Genomic DNA, 21,182 nt, shown 5'->3' on the forward strand with positions numbered 1-21,182 from the left:
GGGGGACTATCAGGGCACTAAGGGAAGGATTAAGCAGCATCCCCCTTCCAAAAAAGAATGGAGCTGACCCTGTCTACCCTAGCAATCATCTCTGGCACACCATGGGCTGGAGAAGCAGTGTGCTGTTTCTTGGATTCTGTATTGATAGTCTCCAGGGATTGAGGCTTTTGGATTGTACAGTTCCAACCTTGGTAAACACCACAACAAGACAATAGCAGTTGAGGATTGTTAGTTTTCCCTTTCCCCATAAATATTATGGCCTCAAATCCCATATTTTCAAGCAGCTTCCCTAAAGTCTTGGGGTTGCATGTCAAATTTTGGATGAAATAATTTGTTTCCCTGAATTCCATGTGGAGAATGCAAGGAAGATAAATATTTTATGGAGTGGGCTGGATTCAGGTCGGCAAAGGAAGTGATCTCAGGATTGGGAAATATTGAGAAGAGATCCCCTGAAGAATGAATGGAAGATCCTGATGAGACTTTATGAATCTCCTACTCCCTCACACATATAGGGGTTTGGGCTTCACCTTTTCCAGAATTCTTATGAGGAAACACCCAGAAGGGGTAAGAGACATTCTATTTCTAGCTTATATCTGATTAGCTGTGGGCAATTTTCTGTGAATTGTTTGGAGCATGTAGTGGAGCACATTTATCTTTGGAGAATCCTAGCCTTAAGGGTTAGGGTCCTAAAGGAAAAATGGAAAGAAGTTTCCCTGACCACTATAGAAATAGTTATGTGACTGTGCTCCTTAACTAGGCTGTGTCCTGGGAATTACTAGGCAAGGCTGCAGCTCTAAACATTGTTTCCATAAATTCAGTATCAGGAGTCTGTGGGATCGGAGGCCTTTGGAACAGGCAGGCTAAGACTCAGGAGAAGTCCTAATCTGGAAGGGGAGAAACCTGAAGGACAGTTGGAAGCCTTCCCACCCCCACAGTAATAATTAGGCTTTAGTCCTGTTTGACCAGATTGTGGCTCTGGGAACCTCCAGGCAAGGTTGCAAGTCTCAACATTGTTTCTACGAACCCAATATCAGGACCACAGGACTTGAAGTTTTTGAGAATAGCCTGAAACTGGTTTATCAAGAGCAGTCTCAGCCTCTAGTAGGAGGAGCCTCAGAGACTATTGGGGGCTTTCTTTTTCCGTACAAAAAGAGGTGTGGCCAATTTCATTTGCTCAGACTGTTGCCCTAAGAGGTGTCCAGTCTGTTCCAGCTTGGTGTTTGTTACCTGGAGCTCCGTGTCCGAAGTGTAAGGCAGGTAAGGCCTTTTGTGAGAGGGCACTGGGTTTAGTGGAGCACAGGTTCTGACCTCAGGAAATACTGAGGAGAGAGCTCTGAGAGTGAAATAAATAGTTGAGAGACGAGTGGACCCACACAGTCTGTCCAGTATTCATCTCGGAAATGTTCTAGAAACGGTAAGTGGTATATTGTTGCCAGCTTTCTTCTGGGATACTGAAAGCAGTAAGACATTGAGAGTGTGCAGAACTGGGTCATCAGGGCATAAGTCCAAGTCTGGAGGAATGTGAATAGAGGGCCTTGGAGGGACAGTGATCGGAGATTGGGAGAATTGGTCTGCAGCAAAAATAATAGGGGCTTATGGATCCTTCCCTGGTAGAGAGGCTTTTAGGGAGGGAGCTAAACTCAGCTCATTGAGTAGAGAGATGCTAAAGGATAATGTGAGCTTTTCTTCCCACAGAAAGAGGCATAAGTAGTCTCATTTCTGATGTAGGACCTCTAGGAAGACCCAAGGAAAATGGGTTCATGTTGTTTGTTTCTCTTTTCTGTGCCGAGAGTTCAAGGGAGATGAGGCTTTTTGTCAGGTGGCTGGACTGGCTGGCAGGGAAGCAGTCCCAACTTCAGGAAACACGGAGTAATGCAAGGATTTGGGGCCTATCCATTTCCCACAGAGAGAGAGGCTGTTCCACTTTCTCAAACAGCATTCATCTCAGGGAAGCGTCAGGCACTATGAGGCGTCTACTGCGTCTAGGGTTTATCTTGCAAGATGACAGAGGTGAGGCTTTTGTGGAAGGGCTAGGACTCGGGTCACCATGTGTCAGAATCTGAACGTTTAAAAGGAGGAACTTGAGAGAGCAGCCTTTTTGCTATCCCCTCCCCTATAGAAATTGAGACGGAACTTTAGTGCTGTTTGTCCAGGAAATTTCTTAATTAATTAAGCTCTAAGCCAGTGGTTCTCAGCCTGCCTAATGCTGCAGCCCTTCAATACAGTTCTTCCTGTTGTGGTGATGCACAACTATAGCATTATTTTCATTGTTACTTCATTTTGCTACTGTTATGAACTGTAATATCTGATATGGGGGATATCTGATCTGCGACTCCTGTGAAAGGGTCATTTATCCCACATGTTGAGAACCACTGCTCTAGACCATGTCACAATACAAAGTGCTTTGCTACCCTGGTGAAATGTTCAGGGACTCACAGAGGTAACATTTTAACATCTGATATTGACTTGGGTTTTTCACTTTAATTCCTTCATGGAGAAAAATCAGGGGCAGATCTCTAGGGAGGACTGGGAGGACTCTGGGGAAAGATGAAGAGTTTGCCTGTCTTCCACAGAAATAGACCTCTGCTGCTATTTTCCTCAGCTCCTGTCTCTGTGTGACTCTAGGCAGGCCAATCAATGGGACATTTCCCTTACTCTATGCTGAGTCTTTTCATCAGGGTTTTAGATACCAAACACCATACTTAGGAGTTCCAGTCTTGAGAGACACGAGTCTGAGGGAAGAGTCAGAGCTTTTACTCCTCCTACAGAAATAGTAGGGAAACAGCCCTGCACACTAAGGTACTTGCTTATTGATCATTAAGGAAAAATAACCTGAAGGAGACCTGTTAAAATTCTGAGCGAAGAGGAGGATTCCTTGGAAGAAGGAGTGAAACTCTCCCTTTCCTTTCAGAAATCAGTCGTGTTAGTCCTGCTTCCTCAGGCAGCTTTACCAGGATGGTGAGACAAGGTGTCAGCAAAAGCACTTTTTAACCACAATTCTGTGTGCAGATCCCAAGGAAGATCTGTTCTGTCAGAAGGGGAATGTATTCCAAAAAGCTGGGAAGGATTCTTAACCTTGGAAAATATCCAAGAGACTGCCCCAGTGATGGAGGACTAGGGAAAGTCTGACAGAGTCCTCTCATTGATATTTTACAAACCTCTGCTGCTAATTACAAAAGGCCTCCCAAATTGAAATCATTGACAGAGCATACCTACCCCCTCTCTGTCTGGAGCCCCCAATTACAGACAATCAGATGGAAGGGTAAGTGAGTTCCTTTACACCCTCCCCTATAGAGTGTACTCCAGCACCTCCTAAAAGAGCCTCATTAACTTCAGAGTCCCAACATGGAACTCAAGAATCTGTAACAGTTCTGAATTACCTGAAGCATCTCAAGACAACTACCTGGCCAGTTAGGGATGTTTTCCTTTAATTCTGTGGTAGTAGAGAAGACTTATAGTTCTTAGGGTAAAGCTTCCTCAGTATTTCACCTCCTCATTGTTCTCTGTATTCTCAGGAAGTAAGCATCATTAGAAGAGAAGACCATCTGGAAAAGAGGAATAGCAGATCAGCAGAGAGAAAAATCTGTGTGGAGAGCAGGTAATAGTCCTGAATGAGTAATGAGGACACAGTCCTTTTCCTTTTAAGGACAAAAGGCATGCTAAGCTCGACTAAATCCCATTGCCATCTCTTGGAGGAGCTGTGTACATGGTCATATAAGGTTTATACCTTATCTCTATGTTCAGTTAATTGAGTGTTTGTTCTGAGGGGTAAGACCAGGAGCAACAGAGGGAGAGCTCTGAAAGTTATCATTATAATGAATGAAAGATCTTACAGCAACTTGATGTGTCATGCTTTGTTGATATCCATGGGAGGCCTGCCTCTTTCTGAACAGAAACAGAAGAAGAGTGGATTGGGGGGAGCAGAAGGGAGGTGAGGGGAGGAAATGGAAGCATAAGAGAGAGGCAAAACTGCAGTCAGTATATAAAATTAAATTGATAAATAAATAGATAGATATATAATAAAAAGAAAAAAGAATGAAAGAACCTCTAACCTAGGGGAAATGTGATCCCTGCAGTTTGGTTGGCACTACCTTGTCATTCAGTTAGCCTGACCTGGTTCGAAATGGTGCTCCATCACTTCCGCTTCACTATGTTAGGGATGTTAAGTCTTGTCCTGTGAATTTGACCTCAACCTACCAGATGGGTATAATCCATCCTTTCCTAGGGAAAAGATAAGCACAAAGAGGGCCTTTCACCCCACAACTGTTCAGATTTCAGCCCCAACAGCCAGGAGAACACACTGCTCTACTTTTATTCTTAACCTATAGATGCCACCTAGTTTCCTATTACAAAACTTCCAGGAACTATATGAGTACCTAGGGGTTAGTTACATGTTTTCAAAATCATAGAACAAAAGAGACTCAGCAAGTGTTAAGAGTCCAAGTTAGATACACACTTGAATATGAACAAACACAGGGACTCCAAGGCAATTGATCCCACATACTCTAGTGTACTTCCTGAAGCCAGACTCTGCCACCCTAAATACCTTTATCACTTTCTTCTATAGGTTCCTAAAGGACAAGCCAAATAGAAAGGCTGCAGAACTCCGAGGCTATACCATATCTCCTGGAGAAGAAACCTGTAAGTTGGCTTTTGTTAGAGTCTTCAAGAGCAGATATTTCCTTTTGATGCTGCCCACTCTGTTAGTTTTCTTGTCTCTCCATGCCTGTGGAATCCCTTCACCCTCACTCCTATTTACATTTCTATCTTCTGTCTCCAGAAAGCAAAATAATGTCTCGCTACGGAAAGCACCCACGCCTCAGCCTGGAGGAAGGTGTAAACTTCCAGAACCCAACTGAAACGGATGAGTTCCCACTGGTTCCCACACCTGAGAAGGAGGAGAGAGAAGGAGAAGAGGAGGTAAAAGTAGAAGAGGAAGAAGAAAACAATAAGCAGAAAAATGAGGAAGATAACGAAGAGAAGGAAGAAGAAGAGGAAGAAAAAGGGAAAGAAGATGAAATGGAAGAGTGTGGTGATGAAGTGAATGATGAAGAAAATGAGAAGGGAGAGGAAGAAGCAGATTTAGCTTCCATCTTTTTTTCATCTTCTAATGTCTCTTCTCCTACTTTTACTCTTCCTTCTCCCTCCTCTCCCTTCTTCTCCCCTTCCTCCTCCCCCTCTTCCTTCTCCTCCTTCTCCTCCTCCTCCTCCTCCTCCTCCTCCTCCTCCTCCTCCTCCTCCTCCTCCTCCTCCTCTTCCTTCTTTTCTCTGTTTCAGAGCAACCTAGGGGGGAATGAGGACTATGCTGCTGGGATGCTGAGCATTTTTCAGAATGCTCAAAGTTTCTTCCCCTCACCTACTTTAGGGGAGAATTTAGATGAAGCAACCAGCCACCAGGAAGAGAGTTCAGATGCCGTTCAGTCTCCAGAAGACCCTGAAGCTTTGCTGAATATGGTGATACAAGAAAAGGCTACTGATTTGGTGTTTCTTTTCATTTACAAGTATAGAATGAAGGAACCCATCACATTATCAGAAATTTATGAGGTTGTCACAAAAGATTATGAGGATCATTTTGCTGTCATCTTCATTGAAGCTTCTAAATGCTTGGAGATGACCTTTGGCATTGATGTAAAGGAAAGTGATCTTCTAAGCAGTGCTTATGTCTTTGTCAACTCACTGAACCTCACCTATGAGGACATGCTGAATGACAATGATAGACTGCCTAGAAATGCTTTCCTCATAGTTATTTTGGGTGTAATATTCATAGAAGGGAACTGTGCTTCTGAAGAAAGAATCTGGGAATTTTTGAAGCTGGTAGGAGTGTATGATGGGGAGGAGCACTTCATTTGTGGGGATCCCAGGGAGTTCCTCACTGTAGATCTAGTGCAGCAAAATTACCTGGAGTATCGGCAGGTGCCTGGTAGCCAGCCTCCATGCTTTGAGTTCCTGTGGGGTTCAAGAGCCTATGCTGAAACCACCAAGATGAAAGTTTTGGAGTTCTTGGCAAAGATGAATGGGTGTGACCCAACCGATTTCTCAATCTGGTATGAAGAGGCTTTGAGAGATGAGGAAGAGAGGGCCTGGGCCATACATGACTCTGCAGATGGAAGTCCAACCACTTGGTTTTTAGAGCGTTGATTATCAGTTTTTCTTACTTCGTGTGAGGGACCTGTTTCTGCATGGATTCACTGTAATTGTGAAAGGAGCAGCCAAAATTTTAAGTAAGGGAAAAATCAAGCTTAGGCTCTGTAGTAAAGGTTAAAGAATCACTATGTTAATTGGTGGTTTGCTTAGCTGTTTAATTTTTGGTTAATTTTAAATGTTATTCCTTGTAAGCAAAAGTTTATTTGCTTTACAATCTATGAAACTGGTAACACTTGTTATAGTTTTTTTTCAAAAATACAGTGGAAAATTGTGTAATGTAGTTAACTTTTGAATTGGTTTGAACCTTTTAGTTTATTCTGTAAAATTAAAATGCAGTGTACATTTATTTACCAGACTCATGTAAGAAAACAGGACATATTAATAAATCTTAATAAAGACTGCTCACTGACTCGTTCACCAAATATGAGTGAATCTTTTCTGTTTTGGAAAATAATATGATATTGAGGTTAGGTGCATAGAAAAAATAAGACACGTCCCTCCAGAAGGAATGGTAGAGTCTGTGAACATCTATCATATAGGGAACATGGTGAGATGTGTGTCAAGATGTAAAGATCAAGTGGAAAGAAGGAACAAATGAGGAGAAGGGTTTCCAGTTATCAGAAGCCAAGTGTAGAAGCTCAGAGCCAGTGAAATTGGGGGATTTGGGAAATTAAATGTTTTGGGATATATTTTACATTAAGCCATGAAAGGCATCACAGGCCACAGGCTTGGTAAATCAAAACTGAGTGTTCTATACTTAAAGGTCCAGGGATTTCCTAGGTGAAAGAGATGCATCCTGTCAGTCTGCCTACAAATTATCAGTGCATCATTTGCCCCCTGCCCTAGGAGTCAGAGCCCTCTCTCTTTCAACACATTAAAGTGGGTATTCTTGACTGCCATTTGTCCTAATTAAAACACAGTCTAGGATATGGTGGCAGTGAAGTTACTGTACAAAGCATATACAGAGAATGAACAGTCAGGAGAGAAAAAAAGAAAGAGATAGCTTTTTCTTTTTTCATTTTTAAAAGAGATTTTCTATTCATTTTACATACAAACCACATATTCCCCTGTCCTCTCGCCTCCTGTCCCCTAGTCTTCCCCCCAACCCAATCCCCTATTCCCACCTCCTCCAGTGCAAGATCTCCCATGAGGAGTCAGCAGAGCCTGGTACATTTAGTTGAGGCAGGTCCAATCCCCTCATCGCTGCTCTAAGGTTGCACAAAGTGTCCCACCATAGGAAGAGCTAGCTTTTTACTTTATTGGGAGCTTCCAATTTTTTTTTTTTAGCTAAGCACACCCAACTTAGCCCCCAAATAATATATTGTCTATAAGAGGGTATGTGGGTTTTAGTTGTAAATCACTTTTTTTTTTCTGATTTGGTATTCTTCCCCTCCCTGAGTTGCATTTCGTGACATATTCTGGTTAATGACAACAACAAAACCCAGGGTCTATACTCAAATAATATTCAAACTAACTTTCATTCATTAAATAAGCAATGCATTCTCACTCTGCTACCACATTTCCCAAACCTGCTTCTGAGAGACCAAATAAAGGCTTCTGGTTCTTTGTAATTATCCAAAGAACAGGCACCTGGTATGTGGCCAGGCTTGGACAAGAGTTTATCTATAGCACACTTTGTTCCCTATCTCCTAGCCCAAGGCATGCCTTTCGTTTCTTACTTCATTTCTTGCGGTTTCAAAATGTCTCAGCTGATGAAAAGATGCGGTCCAAATATTCAAAGCATAATGAGGATAAAAATTGTGATTGCTTTTCACATTACTAGTAGGGTTACCTTGCCCTTGTAACCAGAAAATTTCATAGCTGTGTCTTTGGAAGTAAACAATAGCTTTGATCAAATGTCAAATTTGCTAGTCTTGAAATTCCCAGCCCCCAGAAATATTTCATCATTCAATCAGAAAATTAATCTTCACACAAAGATGGTTAGATTTATGCAATAGCATCAAGATTTTTGGGGTTCCCATGGATGTGATTTAAAAATTCAATACACCACTAAAAGCTTCTTATCAAACAGGAGAACCATGGATCTTCTCAGAAAATTTATAGTCAGTGTATAAACAGACATGACCTGAAAGGCTATGGAAATATCCCTACATGAAAAAGTGCTGAAGTCCCTAGGAGCAAATGCAAAACCAATCCAGAGCCACATCATAGCTGCCACTCAGGTGTGATATGAAAGTTCAGTATAGCCTGAGGTAGGGTCCAGAGGAGTGAGGGTATGGAATCTTGGTAAGGACTGTGGTCATGATATACAATACCTTACCTGACTTGGCTTAGTGTATTCTTGAATTTCCAGTCCAACTCTAAGATTCAGTGTGATCTGAGCATGTAGGTATAAGGAGTGGGCCAGAAAAGTTCTAGATAACATATGTTGTGGTATAACACCTCTGGGTCAGGGAAAGTCAGCTGTGTTGTCCGTCTGCAAGATTCTGAGTGAGCCACCTCCTTTGTCCACTCTGATGGGTGTCTATGGTCTCTCAAATGTGCTTAATGCTCTCCAGATGGTATGTATTTCTCCTCCATGTTGGAAAAGATGACTCTGTTAATAGGGTGAGGGCCATGTGTCCTGTGATTTAAACAGGCAAGAAAGAAATCCAAGTTCAGTGAATAAAACTGTTCCGCTTAAGGATGAAGAGTTGAAATGGAAATGTGTAAGGATGAAGTGCTGAGTGAAACACATCTGGGAACATCATCCATATGATGTCCCCTTCTTAGACTTAGCCATTTTAATTTCTAGGTTTTGTCACCTTGGTAGGTAATTCTTCTAAGTTTGTCACTGTTGTTCCATGTTGTTACCAGATATTATCTGAGGTATTGGAACAAGGTATAGTTATCTTCTTCAGCATAGATAGAAAACATATGCAGCCAGAATAGATCCTTTTTATAGTAAAAGAAATATGTGACTTGAAAGACAGGGAGGGAGCTCCATGGACCACACTTTTGAAAACTTCTTCATATTGAGAAAATGTTTAGGTGTGAGGAGGAAATGTGCCAAATGACACCATGCCTTTGGTCCCCATTGAAATGCTGAATGAACAGATCATTGGCACCATTTCGATTTTCTACCAAGGAGGTGGAAGACCATGGTAGAGCTCATGTTCCACATTTTGATTCAGCACATGTGACCGCAATTTTATGCATTCATTCACTCTTCTGATCTTTCTTTGATTAAATATTTACTGAGTAAATGTGGAGAAAATACCCAGACAGCACAGGATTATAACTAGGTATCTAACTTAAACAATGCAGGAAAATAGTTCTAGAGAAGTTAAAGAATTCATGCATTGAAGTGGTGGTAGCCTGTGTATACTACCAACTAATTCCTCAAAATTAAAACAAAAAGGTCTTTTAAATTTTTTTAATCGATGATTCTATGTGAATGTCACATTATATATCCTAATCCCATTCATCTCCCTGTCCTCTTGCTCCTTCCCACTGCCCTTGCATCCCCCCAAAAAACAAAATTTAAAAGTAAAACTAAAAACCAAAACAAAACAAAAAGAAAAATCAAAACATTATCATAACAAAACAAATAAAAAAATCTCAGTGTGGAATTTATAGTGTGACACAGTGAGTCACACAGTGTATCTCTTAGTCCACACATTTTTACTTTAAGTGTTTATTGCAATTCGTCATTTGTCTTGTTTGAAACATCTAAAAAATACTATCAAACTTTAGCTGTCAACATAAATAACAAGTGATCCAGTATAAGGGAAATTTATTCTAGGAATTATTGATTTTAGCATCTCAAAGTAATGTATTAACATTATATAAAACAATGTTTAATAGTTAAATGATTTAGTTGGGAACGATGATGTACTACTAGCTGCCACCATGTGACCCAGTAAAACAGAAGAATCCGAATATGAAAAAAATAGACATATTCTAAACAAATAAGGAGAGGAAAGTATCAGAAATTCACAAAGATGTTGACAGAATATCTGAAAATTGTGTAGGAAAACAGTGGTGACTCATGAAAACCAAGCAGAACATAGCTCCAGATTCCTCAAAAAGATAAGCCAGGTGGTCTGGAAGATAAGGATCTTGCAGTCATTCCTACCTTCAAAAGAAGCCCATAGCCTTTTAAGACTCAAAAGCAGATGCAGGTTTTGCTGAGAGAGTTGACCAGCAGTGGAGAGAAATTTCTTTCTAACAGGTTCTGTAACTTGGAGAGAAGGGACAGCATGCTAGTACAACTTTAGATGCAAGTATGTCTCAATTATTATTGTGGGGGTGGGATCATACCTGTGAGTGCTAAGGATGCACTCTCTGTCCCTGAAAGTTAAATGTTTCAAGAGGGCAAGCATGTAATGTTGCTGAGCATGAAAAATGTTACCGAGTAGGATAAAGAATAGTTTGAGAAGTTAAAGAACATTTGGAGGGCAGGGATTAAGTTGAACAAAATATACTAAACAGGTATTTTGAAACCTTTACTATATTTTTCTTAGTTATAAGGCATGCCATTTTTTTATCTAAAGTTTAAACAGGAATTCTTGACCCGTATAAAAGCAAACAATTTTTCCCCTAGTGCACTAAAAGAAAATGTGTTCAAGACATGTTGTTTAATGTGTGAAAACAGTATAAACTTCAGATGCCTGGTTGCTCTAAAGATGACTTTTCTTTATGTACCGAGACTGGCAAGTCCATACTCTCAAGTGGAAAATGTCTGCTTCCTAGGGACTGTTTATAAGTGTGTTCCTCATACTACAGTCTAGAATAAACATTCAGTGTTGTACTACCCCCCCCAAAAAAAAAGATAACTTATCCTTGGAAACTGAGCCACACTGGAGCCTCCAGGAGGAACAGCTGCAAGATTAGGAGATGACATGTAAACAGCTCTAGGGTGAGAGATAGCCCAGGGAAGCAGCTGTGGGAACAGACTCTGGAAAACTCATAAAATGCCACATAGATTCAATCCAGAAATAGTGTGCTCAGGGAAAGGAGCCATGTTCTTGGTTGTTGGAAGCAGATCTCAACTGAGTGATACTGGAATTTGATTTAATTAATCTTGAGATCAGCCTAATGGTCATTCACTGCTTTTGAGCCTGAAAACTCTAAAACTTTTGACTCATACTCAACACACACACACATCCAGCATCAGAAGATCATGGAATTATAAGGACAGATTTTCCACCTATACAGATTTCATTGCTATGGCTTCTTTTCAATGTCCTAACACAATTGGGAGGCACCTCCAGGTATCCTTCCTAACTTAGCAATACTTTTATATTTTACTATTTTTACAAGCATATTTTGCTCCTTATCTTCATTAAAACATTCATCTAATTCTGTTTATACCTTTAGTCATTATCCAACAATCTTTTTTCCCATTTTTCTCTCTACAATAATTTTCATATTATTTTGTTGTTCTTTAAAAACAATGCTTCCTATTACCCCAAATGCACTTATTTAATTTTTCATGTTATTTTTTGTCTTTTGTAATTTCTTTCTCTTTTTACTTCCCCTCTTTAACATCCTTATCTACCTGTCCTCTCTTTATTTCATTTATGTAAACTAGCTTCTTTCATGTTTACCTTTTCTCTGTCTCCTGCATTTTTCACATTCACTATTTTTAAAATTTATCCCAAGGAGACTTTAAAATTTCTTCTCTAATTTCCTCAATATATTTTTAATTATCCAAATACTTACATAACTTATTTAATTTTCCTTATTATTGATTTCTGGTTGCAATTCACTGTGGTCTCATTGGACACAAAAATTCTGTATGTGAAATTGATAACCTATTTTGGTTTAGGAAAAGTTGCATAGATTTCTGTGAAAAGAAAAATGGTTCTCCTTTGCTGGTTTAGAGTCATTGGCGATATAAGCTTTAATTCAATTTTGAGTGTCTTTCTACATCTTGTACAGTTTGATGTTGTTGCCATTGGAGATGAAGCTCTCAAGAATTGTCTGCTCAAAAGGAGGAGCTACAGATAATGCAGGGAGAGATATCTGATGAAATAGATGATCAAAGTGTATCAAGGGAGTACAACAGGTGTTAAAAAATAAGCAATATGTCTCCTCCAAAAAGACAAAGTCAAACAAGCAAACAAACCCGAAAAAAAGAAAATGACCTTAGCTCCTCAACTACTGAGTCAAAAAGTAAAATATAAAAAATGTGGATAAAGATTTCGCTGGGTGGTAGTGGCACATGCCTGTAATCCCAGCACTTAGGAGGCAGAGGCAGGCGAATCTTTGTGAGTTCGACGCCAGCCTGGTCTACAGAGTGAGATCCAGGAAAGGTACAAAGCTATACAGAGAAACCCTGTCTTGAAAAACGAAAAAAAAATGTGGATAAAGATTTCAAAAGTTTAGGTATAAAAATGAGCAGTAATTTCAGACTACAAGTAGATAAATGCAGTGCTGAACTTGAAGAGGAAAGTCAGTAACATAACAGAAAACATCAATAAAATGGATAACAAAATCAGTAATATTGATGAAAGAGCAAACAATATAGAATGAAAATTCATGGATGAAATTGTGATCTACAAACCAACAGTGAATGACAGACAAAATTAAGAAAATAATTTTATGAACAAAACAATAAAATTATAATTAGTTAATATAATACTCAAGATTGAGTTTTATATAATATATACATAAATTAATAATGAGAACCTACAAAATTGGACATTGTGGTGCATGCCTTTATTCCCAGCAATCGAGAAGCAAAGGCAAGTTGATCTCTTATGAGTTGGAATCCATCCTGATCTACAGAGTGAGTTCCAGGACAACCAGGGCTGTTCCATAGAGAAACCCTGTCTTGAAAAACAAAAAAAAAAAAAAAAAAAACGCATAAATATTGAAATATAGAGTACAGAATAATTAAAAATTGTTTATAAGGTAATTAATACTTGCAAATTGGTCTTAGAATCCAATGCAATCTTTAGCAGTAGTTAGAAACTGGAAAGCTTATCCTAATATTTATATTTACATGGATATGGCTTTGAAGTAACAAGATAATTTTGATCCATAAGAAAAATCAGATGATTCTCTTTTCAATTTTAAAGAAAATGAAATAACCAATAATCTGAGCTATGTATCTGTGACTAAAGAAATAACCATTGTTTTGTGACCAGTCACATTTTTAACAAAGATGTCAAGACTACTGAGCAGAGAAAGTCTAGTCTTTGCAACAAATAGTGCTATGAGCAATGGATATAAATGTAAACATTTCACAGTATGTACAAAAATTCAGTGAAAGTGGATCAAAGAGCAAAGTTATAAACATTTCATAAGAAAATCTGGGAACTGGTAAGATAACTCTGTAGGAAAAATGACTGCCACACAAACATGAAGATCTGAGTTTGATCCACAGAATCCACATATACAAAAGTCAGGCATAGTGATGGGAAATTGTAACTCAGCTCTAGGTAGGCAGAGAATAATAAATACTTGAGGCTCATTGACAAGCAAACTTAGCTTATTGGTTGAATTCTAGGCTACTGAGAGGCCCTGGATGTGGTCTCTATAGGAACCTGTATAACCACACAAAAAAAAAACCTTAAATTTTTACAAAGTTGTACTGCACCTGATGAATAACACCCAAAATGTTCCTATGGTCTCTATACATATAAGGTCACCTACACACACAAAAAAAAACATGTGTACATATGACCGTACTTGCGGATGTCTGTATTTGAGCACATACAACACGCCCACAAACACATATACACCTACAAATTCAAAGGAAATAACTATAAGTCATCATGGCTTTGGATTAGACAATGGCTTTTTGAAACTTTCCTCCTTACTATTAGAAAGTAAATAATTTTAAAGTTTCATTTCATAAAAATATTTTTGTTTCAATGAACATTATAGTGAAATGTGAAACAATAACCAAATATAAAGAAAACACATGTGAATCATTTATATGAGAAGGCTCCTCTCTATGTACAAATAACTGCTAAATGTCAACCAAAAAAAGAATCAATAATAGTTCAGTTTTCATAAGTTGTACTAATTGTAGGAACAGAGGTCAAAATTGTAATCAAGCATTAAATGAAATGCAAATTTTCCATACTGTTGGATTAAAGCAAAGTAGAAAAATAGCATAATAATAGGTATTGACAAGGATGCTGTGGATATCTCTCTGTGTAAATAAAGTTCTGATTGGCCAGTGGCCAGGCAGGAAGTATAGGCAGGACAAGAGAGAAGAGCATTCTGGGAAGTAGAAGGCTGGAGAGAGACACTGCCACCCGCTGCCATGAGAAGCAACATAAAGACACCGGTAAGCCACAAGCCACGTGGCAAAGTATAGACTAACAGAAATGGGTTAATTTAAGATAGAAAATGTAGGTAACAAGCAGCCTGCCATGGCCATACAGTTTGTAAGCAATATAAGTTTCTGTGTGCTTTCTTGGTTGGGTCTGAGCAACTGTGGGACTGGCGGGTAAGAGAGATTTGTCCTGACTGTGGGTCAGGCAGAAAAACTCCAACTACATAAGGATGTATGAAAAATTGCTTCAGAAATAATATTTTCCAATTCCACATTTACCCAACACATAATTACCACGTGTTAGTAACTTAGATCTCAGGTATATATACGAGACATTTAAAAACACATGTACTCAGAGTAACGTGGTCACAAATTCTCACTACAGTATTCATAATTTCTGAAAACTGAAACTACCAAAATAGCCATAAACTAAAACATAGACACACAAATATGCTTTACTTAGTCATAACAAGAAATGCTGTGACATGCTACATCATGGATTAAGCTTGAAAGTAATATGCTAAATGGTAGAAGCCAGATAGAAAAGACTCATATTGCATTTGTACATTTAATTAAATACATAGAAAAAGGGACATTGAGATAAAAAAAATGGACTAGTTCACATCAAGAAGGATCAGTCGAATGTAGAAATGTGTATGTTTTTGAGATTTTAAAATTATTCCAGAATTGGGTAGTAATATTGTTTGAATGAGAAATATCCCCCCATACTCTTGGGCATTTGAACACATAGTCTCCAGTTGTTGATTTAGGTTGTGCACCCTTGCTAGAGGAAGTTTATCACTGGGGCAGGCCCTGGAATTAAAAATCCTCACCTATCCATCTAAAAAAATCAACAAAATGATTTATAATGATATTTACTATATTCATAAATTAGTGATTTATCCAGCCATCATCAGAGAAGCTTTCCTCTTGGAGCAGATGAGAACAGATGCAGAGACCAACAGCTGGATATCATGTGAAGCAAGAGTCTAAATTTGAGGTTTCCATCAAATATGTCCCCTCAGAGTTCAGGGAATCCTGTTGAAGAGGAGGAGGAAAGATCCTGAGAGGCAGATGGGATGGGGAGAGACTAAGAGAACAAGGCCCTCTGAATCAACTAAGCAAGACTACAGAGACTGAGGCAGCAAGCACATGGGTCTGCATCAGTTCTTTGTGAATTCAGTATGTCTATTAGCATAGTATTTTATGGGACTCCTGACTGTGAGAATGAGTGTTTTTCTCACTCTTGTGCCTGCTCCTGGGACTCTGGTTTCTTCCTTTTGGGTTGCTGTGTCCAACTTCAATGTGACAGTGTTTACTTCATCTTATTATATTTTATTTTGTCATGTTTGAATGTTATCTCTTAGATGCTTGTTCCTATCTAATGAGAAATAGAAAGGGAGTGAACTTGGGGGAAAGGGGAGGTTGGGAGGAACTGGGAGCAACAGAGGGGGGAGAAACTGTAATTAGGATATAGTGTATGAGAAAAAAAAATCTTTCTGGAGCTTTGAAAAAGCGCCTAGTCTGTGCCTTACTTTTGTCATCTGGAAGACAGTGATATTACTAGAATCTCTTGCAAATTTGAGCTGATATGTGCAGAAATATTCATGAACATGAACAATTTTTGAGTTCTTGTACTTTAATTTCTGTAATATAATCTTGATCTTGGTTGGTTAAGGGACCTAACCTTAGTTTGAAAGTTGACATTAATGTGGATGTCTGTCTCTCATTATACATCTTTCTATTAGTATATATTAATTATACAAGAAAATGGATTTCATTGTAACTTTTCATACACTCACTCAATATACTTTTATAATACTCATCATGCCCTACTATTATCCTCCCTTGTATGAAGAAACAGGAGCTGACATACAATGTTAACCCAAACACTTTTCCTTTGCTCCTCTTCCTCTTTTCAAACACTAATGCTGATGTATTTCATTTGGTTTTATAATTATTATTGAAAATAATATTTTCATGCAATATAGTCTGATCACATAAACATTATACAATTCTTGGAAAATATATACTTCCAAATTCTTTTCTTTCTTTTCTCACTGACTCCACTTAGGTAAACCTGGTCAGAGATTTCCAGTATGTTTTGATATCTTTAACAAGAAACATCAATAACTAGAAGTTACTTCTATACTGAGCCCTGAAAGAAATCTTAAAGCTATGAGTTACAAAACACTGACGTGCTTGCTTAGAGAAAATAAAAATAGACATATAGAGAAAATAATGCCATACTCACGTGTTAAATCTCTTATTATATATAGTAACATATGAACATTCTGGGAAGGGGAGTACAATTTACCATTTGGGGATATACAGTTATTATGTTTGTCTATTTTCTTTGTACAGATAATTATATTTACCTTTTATATTTTTCCAAAATGTAGTTTTATATATTTTTGCTTGTAGTTAATGTGAATTAAATCATTTCTCAAGTTATTTAAATATAGAATAATTTTGGATCATTGCCATATAAATAAATAAATATTGTCATATACAAAAGTTCGTATTCATTTCAATTTATTTTCTTTCTGATTTTTGGTTTCTGACTAGTCTTATACCATGTGGAGCTGTTTTTTTCTTACATATTCCATGATGACATCAAACACACAGAAATCCTTCTGCCTCAGTAGTTTGAATTATGTGGTTACAGATGAGAGCCACTAGACAGAAACTTGATGTATTTTCTTAAAAATTAAATTTAGTAATTACAATTTTGGACCTAATGACATAGAGTTAATAATATATGGTAATTCTATACATTTATCAGTATTTCAACTGCATGTTTAAAATATTCTCTTTCACTCTCAATATGTGGGGAAAGAATATTTGGAATCCAGATTAATTGGAGTTTGAGTCCTCTTTCATTGTGACAAAGTCTGAAGGCTGCTAAATGGTAAAGGCAGAGATAAACATTTGTAAATGGTTAAGGAAGAAGGGAGAATACTACTGGTTTCCTGTATTTATCACTGGTGTTATTTAGAGGAGCCCTGAGCTTAATTCAACTCTCTGTTGCCACCATCACATAATTGGTAATGATTTTGGAGAGAGAGTGGTTTCACATTTTCATTTTGCACTTTGTCCTATTCAGGAAAGTATTCTTACCATTGGAATAACCCAAGAATTTGAACTCAAATGACACGTTCTGATATTTTATAGTCATATGGCACTGTGTTAGTTACTTTTCTATTGTTGTGAATAAGCACCATGAACAAAGGGACTTAGATAAGGAAGGGTTTATTTGGGGCTCATAGTTCCAGAGGGATAAAAGTTTATCACCATCATGACAATGTGTATGGCAGCAAGTAGACAGGCATGTCGCTGAAGCAGCCACTAAATCCAGATTCACAAAGAGGAAGCAAGGAGTACACTGTTAATGGTGATGGCAGGAAGTTAGGTGTGTGGGGCATCATTAAAAATCTTAAACCCACTCCCAGTAACACATCTCCCCTGACAAGGCTACTTATCCCAACCCTTCCAAAAGACCCTAAATGTCTTCAAATGCCTGATACTTGTGGCAGACGTCTCATTCGAATAACAACAGATATCATGTAAATTTGTAAAATTTAAAACAGTATAAAAAAACAGCTTTTCAGATTAAAAAAAAAACCAGAATAGTTCTGTCTTTTCATTATACTGCTTTAAATGAGACAGCCCCTTTGGCTCACAGCTCTATCATGAATTCTGTAAAGATCTCTTTAATTTCTAGTAAATGTATATCAATCATTTTCCACTATCCAATTATTATTCACAATTTGCATTAGCCAGCTTTCAGTTATTGTAACAAAAATATCTGAGAAACTTGATTTAAATGAGAAAGAAATTACTTTGCTTCATGTTTTTAGAGATATGAGCCTATGGTTAGTTATCTCCATTAGTTAAAGGCTGTGGCCAGATAGAGAATGATGCAGAACTTGTAGTAAAGTTAAGCTCCTCACTTAATGGCAGCCAGGAAGCCAAGAGGTAGAGTTGTCTTAAGAAAGTTCTTCCAAAAAAATTAAAAAATAAATAAAAAAGAAAGTTCTTTCCCCTAAACTAATTAAGCTATGAATTTTTGAATGGACTAATCTATTATTAAGATGCCTCATGACTGAATCACCATAAAAATTCTTCTTTTGTACATATTACACTGAATATAAGAATTTCAACACATGAGCACTTGACTGACAGTCTCGATCCAAACAACACTGCTTCTCAATTTTGCTTTGTCTTATCTTAGATCTCTTTCTTATACTTGATTTCTAGGAGTGGTGTCTATAACGTCATTGACTTCCATTTGAAGAAATTTAGTTTGTAAGTACATCTTGTTGGAAAATATGTGGAGATAGTTCTCTCTGATATCTTGTTTTACTGTGCTATACTTAATTCAATTCATAAAACTATATCAATACATTTTCAACATAATGCTTTCAGTGGGTTTTAATAAATATATTGGGACATGGATACACAATTAAAATATCATGCAGAATAATTTCATTACTGTCAAAATGTCTTGTATTCCTCCTGTTCACTAATTTTCCTCATTTCTCCTAAGTGATCCACACTTGCCTAAATGTGTCAGTCAGTGAGACTTGTCATTTGCACATCCTTACACTTTTGAGAATGCCACATAGTTCTCTGTAGCTTTTCAAACTGACTTTTGAAACTTAGCAACAGGCTTTTAGCAATGTTCCATGTCTATTCCTGGATAGCTTATTTCTTTTTAGCTCTGAGTAATACTCCATTTCATGAATGTGTCATGGATTGTTTATCATTAATGTACTGAAGAACATCTTGGTACCTTTGTAAGTATTGACAATTACAGACAAAAGAAACTATAAATATCTGTGCACAGATTTTTTTGAACCTTCATTTTCATCTTACTAAAGTAAAATATAAAGTAGTGTGTTGTTGAGGAAGAGTGATTTAAGACAGGGCAGGTTGCATATCCTGTTCTTATTCTTGTTCCTATGGATTTTCTTATACAACAATTGGACATTTATTAGTTAGTTCTTCCAAGTCAAAGTCTTTCATTTTACCTTCCCCATATGCAATTTATTCCATCAACATAATAAGATAAAAAACAGAAGTAGTATGCTATTAATGTTAAGGAAATCCTCTTGATATTCCTGTTTGTGTATTCAAAAGGAAATTTTGTTTCTCAGTTATCTTCCACACAGTTTTCTTTCCTTTATTTTAGTTAGAGTTTTCCTGCCTGGCCCACAGTCAGGACAAATCTCTCTCACCTGCCTGTCCCACAGCCACTCAGACCCAACCAAGTAAACACACAGAGACTTATATTACTTATAAACTGTATGGCCATGGCAGGCTTCTTGCTAACTGTTCTTATATCTTAAATTACCCATTTCTATTCATCTATAAGTTGCCACGTGGCTCATGGCTTACTGGTATACATGTTGCTTCTCATCACAGCGGCTGGCAACATCTCTCTGTCTCAGCCTTCCTTTTCCCAGAATTCTCTTCTCTGCTGGTCCCGCCTATACTTCCTGACTGGCTACTGGCCATTCAGTATTTTATTTATACAGATTGATATCCACAGCACTTTATATAGTTAATAACATTAAGTATTATATAATAAGATGTATAACAAAATTATTTAAGAGCTATTAATTTTACAGAAGGAACATTTAAACATGAGGAGTGATAGATAAATTGAACAGGTCCTTTTATGGGGAGAAATAAAACCATGCTTAACTAATATCTACACATCTGATTTTAGTCAATCATTTAGCCAATTAGTTACTCAAATTTCTTTCTCCACTCATGTTAATAAAGATATCAACACTGTTTGAGTTTATTTCTTGCTTGTGTAATTAACAAAAATCACTCCTGAACCTTTCTGTTCTTTCAGTCAAGTTCATTCAATAATATTTCAGTTTGGTCTCCTGGCCCTTTAATCGAGAAGCTCGTGTTAATGTATTAACAACCAACGGACTAGTAATTATCTGTATTTTATTATTATATTTTCCAGTGTAATATATTATATATTAATGTGCTTATAATATATATATACATTTACCAAATATAAAGAGTTTCAGAATTTGGAAAAAGTTTAAGAATTTTTAAGAATGACATTGCATTCTTTTTCTCACAACTGTCTATGAAGGAAAGCTATGTAATTCATCCATGTCAATTTTTAATATTCACCTAACAAAATTATTGCATTTGATAATCTAAAAATGCATATTCTACCCTCCTATTACTCACAAACTCAGATTTCTGAAAGTATTTTTGCCACCAATGGCTGAAACTTTAATTCTAATGACAATTTTCTGACAAGTATCTTTTCCTTGGCACCCTTTCTTCTCTTGTCATCTCTGACTTATCCTCCCATTTTCTTCTTACCATTCTGGTGTTCTTTCACAATTTCCTGCAGACACGTCTTCAGAGAATGAGAAAAAAAATAATGTTTGACTTGCTTCATGCTCTGGTGTCTGAGTTGAGAAATGGTAATAATCCTGGTAATAAAAATCCTGGTATCTGATAGTGTGTGAGGCATCTAAATGAAAGTTGTACTTACACAGAAGTCACACCCCCCACACACATTTACAATAACAGAAACATAATCTAGAATTACTTTTAGATTAAGAATTCAACAGTTTTAATGATAGTGATTATAGCTATGACAACGTGGTTAGGAAATATATTACTAAATAATAAAATCATTTGTATTGAGTCTTTTTTCACATTAAAATACTTTTGAAAATTTAGAACACCTTGTCTAACAATGTTCATAAAACTAAAGACTTCTTTTATATAAAATTATAACCTTAATTATAAATGACAT

The 21,182-nt window shown here is 37.4% G+C and overlaps 1 protein-coding gene across 1 annotated transcript; it reads left to right on the plus strand.

Moving 5' to 3' along the window:
• The first annotated feature begins 4,791 nt into the window (after positions 1–4,791).
• Positions 4,792–6,138, plus strand: LOC118573648 (melanoma-associated antigen 10-like). Its single transcript, XM_036173929.1, has one exon. It carries the CDS (start codon positions 4,792–4,794, stop codon positions 6,136–6,138), a length of 1,347 nt encoding a protein of 448 aa, XP_036029822.1.
• Positions 6,139–21,182: the final 15,044 nt, after the last annotated feature.

This window comes from Onychomys torridus, chromosome X, assembly GCF_903995425.1.
Source record: "Onychomys torridus chromosome X, mOncTor1.1, whole genome shotgun sequence".
Taxonomy (NCBI): domain Eukaryota; kingdom Metazoa; phylum Chordata; class Mammalia; order Rodentia; family Cricetidae; genus Onychomys; species Onychomys torridus.